This window comes from Varroa jacobsoni, unplaced genomic scaffold, assembly GCF_002532875.2.
Source record: "Varroa jacobsoni isolate VJ856 unplaced genomic scaffold, vjacob_1.0 scaffold_918, whole genome shotgun sequence".
Taxonomy (NCBI): domain Eukaryota; kingdom Metazoa; phylum Arthropoda; class Arachnida; order Mesostigmata; family Varroidae; genus Varroa; species Varroa jacobsoni.
Window position 1 is genome coordinate 102,521 of NW_019213820.1, and position 15,797 is coordinate 118,317.

Below are 15,797 nucleotides of genomic sequence, written 5' to 3' on the forward strand. Positions count from 1 at the left end.
ATTTGAACATGCGGTCCAGGTCTATCGTTGGAAATTTTCCAAAGGCCTACTTTACATACGTTTCTTTCTAGTTTTCACAAAACAAGCGCAATATGGAACATTTTTAATATTTTACGTTTTTGCGACTTACTTCTAAAATAGTTATTTTAGTCGGGTAGTCGGAAGTTGGTGAAATATAAATTATATTCTTCAGGTGAATGCATATATTTAAAGTGAACAGGGTTTCACGGTAACTGCAACCGAACAATGTTGGGCTGTAGTCAAGCAATAGTTTATGTTGCAAAACCGTTATATTATATATTATATATATATTATAAAATTTATATTTGAGACCAGATATGTGGAGCAGAGTAAAGGCAACGAGAATGTTTCTAATAAAGTGACAGAAGTTCGTTCTACAACGCGATAGCTACAACAAGGTTACAAGTGGTGTGATACAAATGAAATTCGTTCATATTAGGGCATGCTGGTAAAATAACTGTAAAAAGCTGGTGAGTTAGGTCGGGCAACGAGATAACTGCCGGGATATATATTAGTGAAGTCTATATTCCAGACTGGGTGTAATATCGAGAAGCCTAATTAGTCAACGCAACGACAAAACAAGCGCGGGTCGAAACCCGCAGATTCACCAAATATTCATCGAACATATGTAGGTAGTTCTATCACATTTATGTACTTTGAGTTTTATAAAACTTCCTAATCCCTAGACGTAAAGTATACCTAGACCGCTTGAAAGGTAACGTTGTATGTTGCTAGAGGGCGTTTAAGCGCTTGGCAACCAAGGAATATTCTGACCTAGAAAATGTCAAGAACACCAGCTTATTACAGTGAATCAGTGAGAAGTGAGGGAAAATTCTCTGGTGAAATGGTTCATTGGCTGTTGCAGCAGTATTAGAGTAGTTCCAAGTCCTGTGGAGGTATACCTATATACGTAAATTACCTAACTACCCATTTATTATTATATTATACTAAGTAATATGAATCTCGAATCGGTCTGACAGGTAGCTATAGACTCTATAGCTATGAAATGTCCTTATGCTGAAGTACGAGTTGTAGATCATGTCTCTATGGGAACTATGCATAAGCAAACGTATTTTTTTATAAACTTGTGTGTAGTGAGTTCGTGTCATTTATTATGAGAAGTGGGACATGTTATACGTGAATTACATTACATTCTCTGTATTAGGTGTGCATTCGACGCTCTTTCTTGACCAATGGGGAAAGGCTTCCGGCTCGGAAGGCCCACCGCCCCTCACCCTTTCGCCGATCGAAGAGTTTGATCCCAAAGGAAAATCGAATGGAAGTCAACCACCTGTAAATGGAGTGCCAAGTCACATATCGAATCACACTATCCAAAACATTGCAAGGAGAAAAGGTATCATCGACACGATCTGTCATACTGTGATTTGACGGCTTGGCCACTAGCGCACATGTCACACTAATCTCCCCTATATCTCTATCTGTGTGTTTTGATGTGCGTTTATGAAACATGACCCATAGACATCTCTTTCAGGGTAATATGATAAGCGCTTTTTTGGCATTGTACGTGTGAAACAAGCATACTTTAATAGAAAGAACATGCTTACAGCACAAATTAACACTTTTTACAAATATTTTAATATTTTTGAAAGGAACACTAAGGTGTCTGAAAAACTTTTTATGCAAGGCATTAATTATACGTATATAAAGAAATTTTAAGTGTCTGTGCTTTTTCAGGAACAGGGTCAACATATTATAGACACCTGTAAACAAAAATTTTGAATAGAAGAATTAAAGAAAACCCTTAGGCTCTGGTGACGTTCCAGAAAAATAAGCTTTAAAACCAACTTTATCAATCCTTACGTCTATTAGAAGTCTGCCAAAAGCTGACTTGATTTACACGCATTTCTAAGAAGCTAAACAGCGGCTAGCACGTACCTGACAACATGAGGACATATAGCACACACGTTGGTCGAACCCAAAGACAACATACCAATCAAATGTCGAATATGTAGTTAAATAGATGTATTATTTGGTAAAATTTGTAAATATTCATATGTAACTACTTTGAATATATATACATATGAACTACTCAAATCCTTTGATGTCCGAGGAACAAAATACATCAACCTAAACATGATTATCCTAAATATAAGAATATTTAAGCTTCCGAATTTTTTATTGCGAACATTTTTTTCATTCTTCTTTAATTTGTTATTCATTATATCAAACGTGTAAATGTTACCAAATTCTTTATACCATGGCGACGTCATGAACAAAGTCATTTTATACAGTATGTATAAACCTTTATAGAAAATATTAGAAAAACATAGAACATAGTTTAGCGTTGGTAGTGTTTCAGTAACTGCAACATCTATTAAATGTTGATTTACATATGTATATTCCTGAGACGTACGTCAAAAACTGCCATATTCGACAATGCTGCGGGAAAAAACAGATAGAAATTGTCATTAGTTGGTGGTATTCTCTGTAGACTTTAAGAAACATATAATTCAGGCAGATGTGTTTAGTGCTCATAGTAGCCGTCATAATATAAAACAGGTATGATAAAAATAGAATGTCTTGTTTTCAAGAAACATGCGAACAATTTACGATGTAGACACTATTGAGTGTAACCGCGTGACTAGGGAGCAGATATGTCTGACTGGCATGCATTATAAATTTACCTACTGTAAAGAGTACCCACTAGTACCAGCACAAATGCTATCTATTCGAGCCAGCCTGTCCTTATACAGCTATAACGACGAAAATCTAAATAAACTGGTGCGAGTCCCCAAACCATGTATGCGTCCCAACGTACGGCCTAGAGCCGAACTCGCCTTTCCTTATTGTTCACGCACAATGTGACACCCAGTTGACAGTGGTTCACGATTTGCCGTACTGAGGTCGCACGATTATCTTCAACATCGTCAAGCTTGTGCGTCTGCGACGTTTGCTCAACACGATGGAACCAAAGCTTTTGTCTCAGCTGTGCGGATCGTGTTGGCTGACGCCAATGCGTCTCGACCTTTTTTACAGCTACTGAGTTCAAAAATGGCTGCTTCGGTGGCGACTTCCTTTACACAAAAAGCCACAATTATATTTGAGGAGCAATATATAGAGCTATAGCGATGGAAATGTTTAGGACTATTGGTACGGGTCGCGAGCTTACTATACCCTACTGCCTGTATTCTTGGCCGTTACATTTATTTACAGAAATATTTACAGAGTAAGCCCTGAAAATGAACTTATGTTCGTGTAGGAGAACGTTGTTTCCTGAGAACACATATTGAAGAAGTTACGGGGGCAGTATTTTTGACGAAGATTAAGTATTCAACGTAAGCAAACGTCGAAAAGTGAAGTACTATAATTATAGAACCGGATGGTTCGGACAAGTGCAAAAAAGGAAATACCTTAGTGTAAATTTTTGTATTGCAAGTTACCTTGCTGAGCTAAATAACTGGATATTTTAACTAATATCCAACCCTGTAATTCTCCCGGAGCTAGAAACAACATATCAATATTTCTTAACTTAAAACAATTTCTTATTTTTAATGATTACCGCTATAACGGAGACTAACTTAAAGCGGAGTTAAACATGCGTCCTATGACAAGCGCTTATCCGCAAGTTTACCCTGCAATTTGGCTGAGGGGATTAAAGTTGTGAGGCAGCAATGACTAGAGGAATATTATTGACTCAACTCTTGCGGAGCGGAAGCAAATGAAAAAAATGTTGGCATTAATAATTAGGCAATCAGCACTCAGCCATTTTTCACTTTCAATAAAATCAAAATGAGCCGTAGCAGCAAGATCTGAAATTTTTGGTTCACTATTAAAATCAGACGTACGACCAGCATAAAGTTAACTGAGGTTCAAAACATTGATACTCTCATTGAAAGCCAAAGATAAAATAAAGGAGAATAGTTGACATACTTATGAAAGAAACGCACGGAGATACTCAAGGTCATGATAAAGTATTCTGTAGGATTTATACAGGTATCAATGTGCGTTAGGCCTTTATTACGTCTATTCTTATCAGTTTTGTTAATTTAAATCAGGCGTATAGATCGGTGCTCCTCGGTGCGACCCTAGTTTAAAAAATAATTACTTATTACATTTTTCATAAAGCCAATTGAAATTCAGTAGTGCCAGAGTATCGGGATCACCGCTACCGACGCCTAGTTGCTAAGATATTAACACCTAAGGTTTGATAAAAATTTGGTACTCTTATTGTAAAGTCAGCTATCACTACCAAAATCCTTGTATCTAAAAGTGAGATAAATTGAATACGGTCCACATGGAAGACCTCATACATATGCACAAGGTAGCGATCTCAAAATACTAATAAACTGAAAGTTCAACCTTCGGTGTTCTTCACCTCTTTTATTTCTCCGCTATGTGTTTACTCTATATACCATTTCCAGAGATCAAGCAAGGCATAGCGGATATGTATTCATTCGCTATCAGTGGCAGAAGGCCAATAAACAAAACCGGTATGGCAAAAGACAGTACATGTTTCTCAGAATTTGCGCGCAAATTAGCTATTATCCAATATTCCCGCACTGAACAACTTTTACAAACACTAAATTTACCGATAACTCGAAAGCGACGGCCAAGTCGAAAAACCGTGATTTAAAGTTTAGAATTAAAAGGCCACTTTTGATACATGTTTTCTACTATAAAAATTAACAGTTGTTCTGGAGAAGAGAGTATCAAATGTTAATTAGCCAATTGCAGATTAAAAAACTTTTTTAAAGATGGCTTCTCAGTGGATTAGATCTAAACTGAAGATGCAATTGTGATGAAAAACACGAAGTCGTTAGTCAAAAACTGACAATAAACAGGGTAAGGATTAGGGATTTTATGCACTAACCGCGTTCGAATTAGGAGCTGTTTATTATTTGCATTCTAACCGCAATACTCGGCCATGGGTACCAGCCATTTACCAACTGTACTTCCACAGCATTCGTGCGGCCCTATTACAGCCGAATCTTTCGCAATTCGGTGCCCGAATTGCTTGATACAAGGCCCTTTAGCTGCCTACCTTCCTAACAGCTGGGCGCTATCGCCATAGTCTTGTAAGGGCCCTAGCGGCCTCGCGTTTCCGTCCATTGTTTTAGTACGTACTCGTCACTTCTTTTCGTAGGGTTTTTATACGATATATGGCCGCATGCGGCACACTTGACCGACAAGGGAAACGCGTGTTTTCCTTGTCGGTCAAATCTTTCTCGACTACATTAATCTTTCGCGGCAAAACTCTCGCTTTGGTGTTTTGCTTCAGCATTGGCAATGACTTGGACCACATTACCGGTACTAACGGTTGCCCCGGGAAGTTACTTTTTTATATATATATATATATATATATATATATATATATATATATATATGAGATATTGCTTTACGCATAAATCCTAATAAAGATCAAATAGAATTGAATATAAATTTTTTTTGGTAACGAATTTTGTAGAAATACCTCACAAAACGTACTTGCTTTCTTACATTTAATATTTTAAGCTTTCTAATTTTTTATTTTTAAAGTTTTACATTTAAATAGCGGAAAATTGTAAGCATAAGTCGCCACGGTTGCCGAATATTTAAATGTTTTCGAGTTATACGTTTGGCACTAGCGTTAAGCACTGCTTTAGACAGTTGATTCACAGCACAAAATAGTATGCACGTGTTTGTTTCAAACCTAGAGCATTGTGTTTCAAAGTTTACCAGGCGAACACATTATCTGCACTGCACTAACACTGCATTATTGTAGAAACTTGCTTAATATATGGATCAGTGTAACTAAAAATCGGGGAAAGGTAACGAAATTACTAAAATAATTTGATTGATTTGTTCTACGGATGGCAACGGGATAATACGACAAAGTAATACGCGTAAATAAATACATGAGCGCAGAAATTTATAAATAAAAGTGGACAGATGTTATCCATATACAGTATTATTTGCTACTACGCATCATTCATTTTATAGTAAAAATTCTTTTTTACTAATCATAGTAGAAAGTGACTGAAATTCCTTACAATTTTTTTTTTAATAACAGAGTCCGTAATGTTGTGTATACGTTTGATTTGTAAATTAGGACTGATTGCTTCGCATAGTGCAGCAAAATTGACCATGTCAGCTTCATCATCTACTGTTCAACCAGAAATTCAACGAAACTATTCAACGCCTAAATTTGCTATGGGCGCTTCGCGATCATCTATTCATCAGCATTTACCGCTCAGCGCTCACAGAGGAATTGCAGGAGTTAACCTCATCCAAGGAGGGGGCTGTAATGCCCCACAAGTGCCGGCTCAACATTTTAATCCCATCGCCGCATCTAATAATTTCAACAATCACGAGGTAAGTTTTTCAGATATTGTTGTCTCCACTAATTATATGCTTTGCCTGACGAATTTATCCGAGATTAGTTGAATTGGAATAGTGTAATGTGCTGTTGTAAGTCAAGCATTATATCAACACACATAAGTCATCGTTAACTAAAAGTAATGTCAGTTTGTGAAAATTTAAAATTTAAAGTAAACTCTAATTGTATTGACTTAGCTCTATGGCACTTATCTGGACACAACAGGAGGTTGTGTAACTCCAAACTGTTGAAATATTGTGCTCGATCATAACTGAATTGTAATATTTTTGCACAGGGGTTTTTTATACCTATATAATTCAGCTGCTTGGATAGGTCCCATGAAATGTTTCATTCCCGTAGAATAAACGTGAAGACTGGTTGAAGTAAACCAGTATTTTTCTTTAACTAAAAACTGTGAATGTTTTTCTTTTGCAGCCCAGCAATATACACATTCTGTATCATCGAATAGAAGGGTTATTGACAAAAAAACTGTCATTGATTAAAAAGTGATACTAACAGTAAGGCTAAGGATAGTCCATCAACTTAATTAATTTTGTCTGTGGGCAAGAGGAGTGCAACATGCTGTTCAAGGGTATAGTTGCAGGACTTGAATCGACAGTGTCATCGAAGGTTATATACAAATGCCAAAATCGTATAATGATACCTAAAGATCAACATTCGGTCCATTATAATGATGGCCACATTCAAGTAGACTACGTCAAAAGACTTTTTGTGTAGAGTTTTCGAAGCGCACCGAACCGGTTTAATAAAAATTTCCTAAATTATTCTATGCAGAAAAACTAGAACAATGCGAAAATAAATTTCTACCAATTTCGAGTTTCCATTAAAAGCATGGAACCAAGCCGTGAATTTTCTGTCGAAACGAGAAAGTATATGCTGGCGACCAACTAAATTGGCGTGCTAACTTTAATAACAAATTCAACTTAAGTTGTTTTATAAAGAGAAATTTATCATTTCCTACTTGATTTTAAAATGAAGAATATTATTCTTTGACCGATTCGATCATGATACATAAAGTAGAATCCAACAGCAAATTGCAACACGAAATCAAGGCACCACGTATATGAAAGATGAAAATAAAAGTAGAACCGACAAAGCCAGAAGTAACCACTATTTGCAAAAACAGATTTCAGTTTATAATAGCTAAGTCAAATTCACCATCATTGCGCCAAATAAGGCAAATTATTAATACACTTACAATATTTCAAATATCTACAGTCGTACCGTGAACAATTATTGTACAAATAATATTATTTTGATTTATTTCTAATGAAGTTCATGGGCAACTCGTCATAGAAACGTTATAGTTTCTTAGTTCGAAGCATTTTTAGCTCCGCTTTCTCCTTTCCCGCCTCTCTACTAGGGAGTGTGTTATTCCGGATATTGACTACTTGAATACCGGGTAGCTGTAATCCATTAAACATACTAAGGTCTAGAACGCAACTTAGATAAGATTACTTCTCCTTCCGAAGAGATAAACTAGTTCCATCAACACCACATTTGAAAGCAATACTATGGGCGAACCAATTTTGAATCCGTTCATTAACATCAATTTGTTTTCTCATATAGGGCTGCCAAACTTCAGAACAATATATAAATTTGAAAGCAACGAGATATTTATAAAGACTAATATAAAATGTGGGATTCTCTAAAAAGAAGGCCAATGGTGATGGATACTAATCTAATTATCCGGTTAACATGAAGATTCCAATTAACTCCGGCGAGATTGTAACTACTTGGTTTTTTTTACCGACCTCACTAGAGAAATAAACATTATTATTTTCATGGTACTTGTTAGCCTGTTCGTCAAACATTTTGGGATAGAAATTGCATCATTGGCATAGCACCATGAAAATACAGCATTGATTACCATGTGAAGCAATAAATGATTAGCGTTACTCCTAACTGAGGCGCTACAGCTTCAAACCATCGGTATAGAGCCTCTGCCGAACCTTAGTTGGAAGAACAACCTCCATGTCCATAAAAAATGACTAGAAAGAAGGTTATGACAGGAAGCAAACCCGAAAGGCGTGCTCCCCCCGAAAAATAGGTGCCGGTAGCTTCTTCAACTATGGAGCTTGGGTCAGTTCCCGGTTTAACGAGTTTCACAGGTAGAAGATCATAATTAATTCGGCCAAAGCGTTGGAAACGTTAAAGTAGATGTAACCGAATTTTACTCGCAGATTTTGAAATTATACTCAGCCTTAAATTATTGCTACAAGCTGTGTTGCTGTGGATTTGCCCTTGACAAACCCACGTTGATGAGGATTGAAAAACCATCTCAGCTCTAAGTTAGCTACAACGCGATCGACTGTGATTTTTTTCGGCACCAAAAAAATATAGACTTTTGAGCTACTGGGGAGTAATTATTAATTGAAAATTTAAAATTTGTTATTGTGGGCTGATGTAGAAAGATCGGCAATAGAGCCTTTGTCATATAATAATCATCATCATACATAAGAAATTGCCAAGAAAGTATGCAAGGCTTTGGGGTATCTTAGGCAGCGTTAACTTTAGCCAGGTCATCAGAAATTATAGAACATTTCTAACTTTAGGGACCTGTTATTTTTCAATGATATTCCTGAACACCGTGACCAAACCCGAAGAATTTTAAATTTAAGATTCGTTTTACCACAGAAACTCCACTACTTCGGTAATTGCTTCGAATGAAACAACGTAATGGTCTACGCAAACAAGTGAATCAATCACAGATAGATCCCCAATAAAAGACAGAACTGACACCAGTGCAGAAGCTAGCATCAAAATTTAATTTCCAAAAACACACAAATTATCTTTTCTACCCTCGTTTAATTGTGGCAAAATATTCTCTCTTACTGCCCATCAAATGCATTTTCTTTTTATTGTAATGTATTGAAGGATCTTTCTAATCAGTGAACAAGAAAGGATATTTCTGGTCATTCGGTACAGAATTGCAAAATATCTAGTCTTTTTGCGTGTTGCTAGTAGTCTCTCCTCCTAAGATAGATAAGGTAGAACATGTTTAACACATATCATTCTACTTTGTACAATGCTTTTTTGGCTGTTATCTGCAAAAGTATTATACGTCATTAAATTAAAAATTCTTTATCGATTTAAGAAGACCAAGAGGAAAGTTTCCGTAAGAAACCTTGCGAAATGTACGTAATTTTTTTTAAGTTAATAATTATTTTCATGTTAGACTATAAAATATTATAAAAAGTTAGTTCTCATCAGACTATTTCTAGTACGGACCGCTGACTTCTCGCGAGTTAATTTTTTAATGCATTTGTTTTAAGTTACAATTGACAATAGTACAGGACCGATTATTGAAATTGTGCAAAATGTATATAATATCTTTTTAAGCTTTTTAAACTAGCAACACTTATTTATTAAAACTAATTTGATATTCTGGTAGCAATATCTAGCTAAACCATATATGTTTTCTCTGTGTAGAACCAACAAAACGCTAATTGGGCATTAGCTTGCTGAATTCGTTATAGAGCTGGACTTATGTTCGGATGAACTCATATTTTTATTTTCATACTTCATTGCAATGCATCAATAATACATTTTAAGAATATTAATAATATCCATGCTTTCAATCTGCTTACTGTATTGTTTTTCGAACTATCAGATGCGTCGTTCTATCAAGGACCTCGGTCGTCCAATGTATCGCAAGGATATATTCTACTCTGGTTCAATCCGGAATCTTCCTGAATTTCGTCAAAGCTCGGGCGATGTCCGATCCTATATCGCGTCGGTGTTAACACTCCCGGGAGAAAATCCAGTTCCCCTGGGAAAAACGTCAGGATCTTCCTTATGCTCCTGTTTGCCATCAGCCATGAGCGACACATTAGGTATGCAATTTAAAGAGTAATTTTAAAAATAACTACATACGTAACGCCCAAACCCCAACTGTAATTGTACATCTAGTCTTTTTCTCTATATTTTGTCTCTATCTTGTAGGTTCTCATATCCTTTAAAACGTATACCTCTAAAACTTATATTCTTTTTTTTGGTTTTGTAATATCTTGCCTCTATTGGATTTATCCGCACGTACATATCTAAACTCATAGCTTTGATTAGCTACCTCTATTCGTTATTATGATATTGTAATACGTAACAAGGTTCTTAGGCACGATCTGAAGTTTTAATGGGCAATCGGGGGGTTTAATATTTGTATCATAGTTACTCAGATCGTAAGCAATGAATGCATTCGTGTAAAAATTAATTCGATTAAATATATTTTTATGCAATTCCCTCAATAAGGTAACTATAATACATAGAGGTAAATATTGGTTATCCAATAACATACGAGATACATAGTTCTTTCAAAGCACGAAGAAAAAAATGCGATTGTTAAGACTCACTCAAAAATATGAACGCAATTCTGTTAGCCTTGTTTGATTTTTGAGTAAGTCATCTGCACTTGAGCCGAACAGACATACAATGAACGTTATTGTATTTGGTTCCATTCTTTTTTTCACAGAATTGTTAAATAGCTCTTAAACTAAAGCGCCGACTATAATATGTGCGCTCTTCATAACCAAAACTGTAACGAACAGCTTTGAAGGCTTCTTATGCGTAATATCTAAGATTTCAAGGCACATTCCTTGAACTTTTACGTGGTGTTGTGTCCATTTGTACTTGTACGAAACTTTATCAGCTTCAGAGCTGTGCAATGAATCAAGGCATTTAAAAATAACTAAGAGGACGTTGATTCTGACATTATGCTTGGCCGTTTATAAATGCTTCCGGTAGCGACCACGTTTTAGCCGTAACACCTGAGCTACAGGTTGAACCACTAATAGTATGATGCGATAGAAGCTTTACTAGGTTATCTTATTGTCTACAACACGATATCATTTTTAAAGATAAACTTGCCGTTGTGGGGAAGGACGGGACGAGGATAGTGGTAGCAATGGAATTCCCAAACTGCCTTTCCACTTTACCAAAGACATGCAGTTTCACTCATATTGGAATTATCGATACCATGCTTGCACAAGACAACGAAACGCTATCAAGGCCCTCTATAGTCATGATAATGTTTAGCTCGATTCCTTCACTAACTAATAAAAAAAAACTATAAATAAAAATTTTAATTGTATGAATCTCGATACGTGCGAGCGACATACGATGCTCTGCAAATACGCAGTTGTTTCGAATTTGCCTACCAGATTGTGAGGTATTCTCATAAATACCAAACAAGACAAAAACAACCAATGATATCATTTCTGGAAAAAAGGTCATGACAACATTACTAGCAATCTTGTGGGTGTCTCTTAGTCAACTTTTGTTTTTCGTCTCGAAGTTCCCACACGGTTAATTAAATCTATACACAACTCGTAAACTATTTAAAACATCTCATAGAATTATTTTGAGTTTCTATTCTTTTTCACTTTTTAAAATAAAGAAGAAATTGACCGAAAAAATTGCCGTTTTTTTGTTTCGAGAATTGCACGATTATCTTCTGAGCGATCGTTATATTAATTTATTTTTCCCATTAAAGTTACGCTATATGAGAAGAAACTTGAGATAAGCAAAATTAAGTTCCAGCATGTTAAAGAGGCTGTTCGCTCTACACCTCTTGCGGAGTCCGAGTCGAAAAAGTTTAAATCAGAGGAGGTAAAAAAACTCACTAGCCCCATTTGCCAAACTTAGATTTGAATGACTACTCTCCATGTATCACAAATATTTCAAACAGGGTCCTCCTTTAGAAGCAACTCGGCTAACACATTTGACTAGACAAATAAAAGCCATCGTAAATTGATAAAGGAAACGATATCCACTTTACATGTTTATTTTAGGTCGCACTGCGAAGGCTGCCTTTGATACAAAATAGTTATATTAGAAAGGCAGCTACAGGGGTGTACAATCCTTGAGGAAGACACTAAATCAAGAAGCACCTTTCTTTTGATTAGGGATAACTTATAAATCTGCATATATTTACGCATTTCTTTTGCGAGTTTATAGGTATATACAGTACTAACAGAAAGTGAAAATTGGACATCTTTAGCATATCAATTACCTTCGATATGAGAACCAAATTGAAACTGACAATTACTATTTGAAAATTTAGTCCAAATTTTCCGACGGTAGTCCAACGACTTTTTGGTAAACACGAAGTAATAAGCCAAAAACCTTATATTTCTTGCATACTTTAACTGCGGCGGAACATCTCAAGAAGTTTCTAAGCTAGAGTGTTTAGACATCTGCTAAAAATATATTCTCGATTAATATGCTTTTAAGAGTAAAGGCCGTTTCTCCCATGTGGTATGGACCTACAGTATACATTAACCCAAAAGGGGTCCAGTGTTTTCGAACTCAAAAATTTAATATTTTTCTTTTCTTTACGTTCGTTTTTCTACCTTAAATAGAAAATGTGTTTAAGAACCAGTTAGTATCACATTTTCTGTACACTAGGATGATTCCTACAAAAAGATACCCTTGCGAATTGCTAATTGAAAGTACGGAAATTGTTGGCAGGTTGACCACGTGAATGATTTGCGATTTATCATTTCACACTTCTTTAAACGGTAATTAAACGCACGCTACTACTAACTTTAGCACCACTTTCTTCAGTTGCTAGTCATTTGCTGTTCTAGGCGAGCCAGCTTGATATTGCATTGACAATAGTCGGAAAACAAATGACGTGGCTGCATTTGAAAGCTGACTTGATCATCCCCTAGGATCCTCCTAAAGAACTACCTGACAATTGAGGTCGAGAAGGAGAGCCCTTTTGTCTGCAAACCTTTCAAATCAACACCTACGGAGCGCAGCAGCAGTATTCCATATAATGACATTACTTCCCATTATAGTTTCACTGATCCGTGACACATCTCCCCCTTTAAAAAAATGTGAATTTCTTAAACCTTGGACACCGACGTCACAGCCACACATTAGAGCCAATGCTTCAGCTTGTACAGCACTACGGTTCACTGTGTCCTGTCGTGACTAAAGTTTAATTACAACATCCATTCGTAAATTTAGACTATTACTCATCAATCAGTGCAATATCTCCAACCGCCTGCCACACTCGGCTGTGTAATTGTAACTGAGTTGTACGGAGTATCGACAAGTACTCCTTTTTCCATCGTTATCAAACGCACCTAGCATTTGTTTTTGCTGGCGCCATAGTTTAACAAGACTATTGCGACTTCCATTACCATCGACCAACTGAACAAGTCGTAACGTTAACGAAACTCGTGGAGTTAGAAACATTGATGGGGACAAAGCTCGTCTGCTTTATCTGGCGTTCGAGTAAGGGGCCGCTGATTATATGATAGCCACGTCATGGAAAAGAGCAATTGGTCATAGGCGCTACCCTACGAGAGTCAATCATCCTTCGCAGGCACGTCTTCGCCGCGCCGATTAGCCGCTCGTGATATTTTGCATCACGCGCTTCGTGAGGTATTCTAACTGGTCACAATAATTTTAAACCTTGTCGCTTCACAACGCCTTTTAAACACCAGACATTTTAAGACCCTTTCTAAGGTGAACATATTGTCCGAAACAAATTTAGCCGGAACTCTGTACAACGTTGAAAACCTGTGAATGACGGCTAAACATGAATGCGCTGTCTTATATTTAGCCATTTTAGGCTGCATAATTCTCACTAGAGCAGATATAAACAGAGCCACCTAAAATGTTTTGGCTCCAACGGTCACCCTTACCTCCAACTACCCAAAATAGTTTACTCTTGTCATTCAAAACGCGATTTGGGAACTTCTCAGGCTGAGGTGATTTTTGGCGCCTATTGCTAACGATTTGGACACTTGTGGATAGTTGACTTGATCTATGTCCGTACTCGTACTAACCAACACTTATCCTTCAATTCATTAAATTACCGCGTTCGTCTTCATAGGCTTGGAACTCATATTAGTAATGAGCAGCTTAGTTAACGCACTGTCCCGTACTAATATAGGGTGGACTATTGCCAACGCTTTATCGATGGGCTCTATCCCCAACTTCAACTAAACGAACCGAGTCAACAAAAAAGTCGAAAGTGGCTATTCCCGAGCACATCGACCCATCGCTACGTTCCAAGGACTCGCCACATCGCCTAAACAACGTACCTGCATCTCTATAAAGAGCTACTGCTTCGCTGTTCACTTGCCGTCAGTATTCCCATCATTAATTGTTATTCGCGGACGTTTTTTCTAGACCGTGCTACGACTCGCTGTACTGTACAGAAACGTGAATTAAGTGTTTTATCGAGGAAAAGTTAGTCAAGTAATCATTATATCATCGAAGCGAGTTCCTAGGGTCAGTGTATCATTTGCCAGTTTACCTCGGCAACTGTCCAACACGCGGAACGAATCCGTTGCATTAAACAACAGTTTGACTGTTTAGGCTCGACCATATTGAACGTTACTAACTGTGCCCGTAGCTTACTCGACGCTGTAGGGATGAAGCCTGCGGATTTCGTATCAGGCACTATTACTAATAATATGATCTTCTGGCCCTGCCTTGCTTCCATGCTACTCTGTTTGTTCCGTTATTTGTTCTACCCTAAATAGAAAATGTGTTCAAGAACCAATCGACCTCACATTCCCTGTATGTTATAATGACTGCTGAAAAGAGATGCTGTTGCAAACTGCTAATTGGAAACACAGAAATTGCAAGGAGCTTGCACAGTGACCACGTGAATTATTTGCGGTGTATTATTCCCCACTTTTGCTCCAAGCTCATTAATTCCCCAACAACACGCTATACCTTATCACAATGTTTCTGTTACTTTTGTTAACCGCTTGATGCTGTAGGCTAGCCTGTTTGATAACCGGGGAACCAGTGACAGAGCTGCAGTCGAAGGTCACCTACATGACCACTAGGAATTCTCTAAAGAAATGCTTAACAATTCAACTCTCATCTTTTCAAGTGCGCCAAAACGCGCTTGTCAAATCCACACCTACGAGGCCCAGTAGCAGTATTCCACATGGCGATATTATTTCACACCATGATTTTCGAAGCCTGTAAGAGATTGCTTTGTCACTTTTTTTTGTCGAATAAATTTTAAGTTATTGCTCTGTTTATGTTATGTATTTAAAACATGATCTGTAAAAAATTTTACGATATACAACGTAATGGATGGATTAATATAATTTTTGCAACTTCGCCAAAATAATCGAAAGTATAATGATAGTTGAATTGACCAGTTTTGTTGCTTTAGTATCACAGTGGTTTGAGTGTTTAAAATTAGAGTTGCAAAAGAAATTAGAATATTCCTTCGAGTTCCAAAATATCCTACTTTCCTTTGATGTAAAGGGTGTTCTCGAATTGGTAATTCGCCCGTTAGGAAAACTAACGTTTGCATTTATAGTCCTAACGGATTTTTTCATTGTGCTTTTTATGCCATGTATCACTGGGTGTGTTGCTGTAAAATCCTTTATATATAACGAAAAAGAATAAGTGCAGATTACATTGGATGGAATCGACTAATATCGACTAATCTAGACAATGG

General features: G+C 36.8%; 1 protein-coding gene across 1 annotated transcript in view; it reads left to right on the forward strand.

Annotated features, from left to right (window-relative positions):
• LOC111264957 (uncharacterized) overlaps positions 1-15,797 on the forward strand; it is a 99,033-nt gene that overhangs the window by 62,835 nt on the left and 20,401 nt on the right. Inside the window, exons 8-10 of the mRNA XM_086970262.1 lie at positions 1,187-1,375; positions 6,071-6,333; positions 9,903-10,194. Of these exons, the coding sequence (XP_086826388.1) occupies positions 1,187-1,375; positions 6,071-6,333; positions 9,903-10,194 (744 nt within the window). The remainder of the gene's footprint in view (positions 1-1,186; positions 1,376-6,070; positions 6,334-9,902; positions 10,195-15,797) is intronic.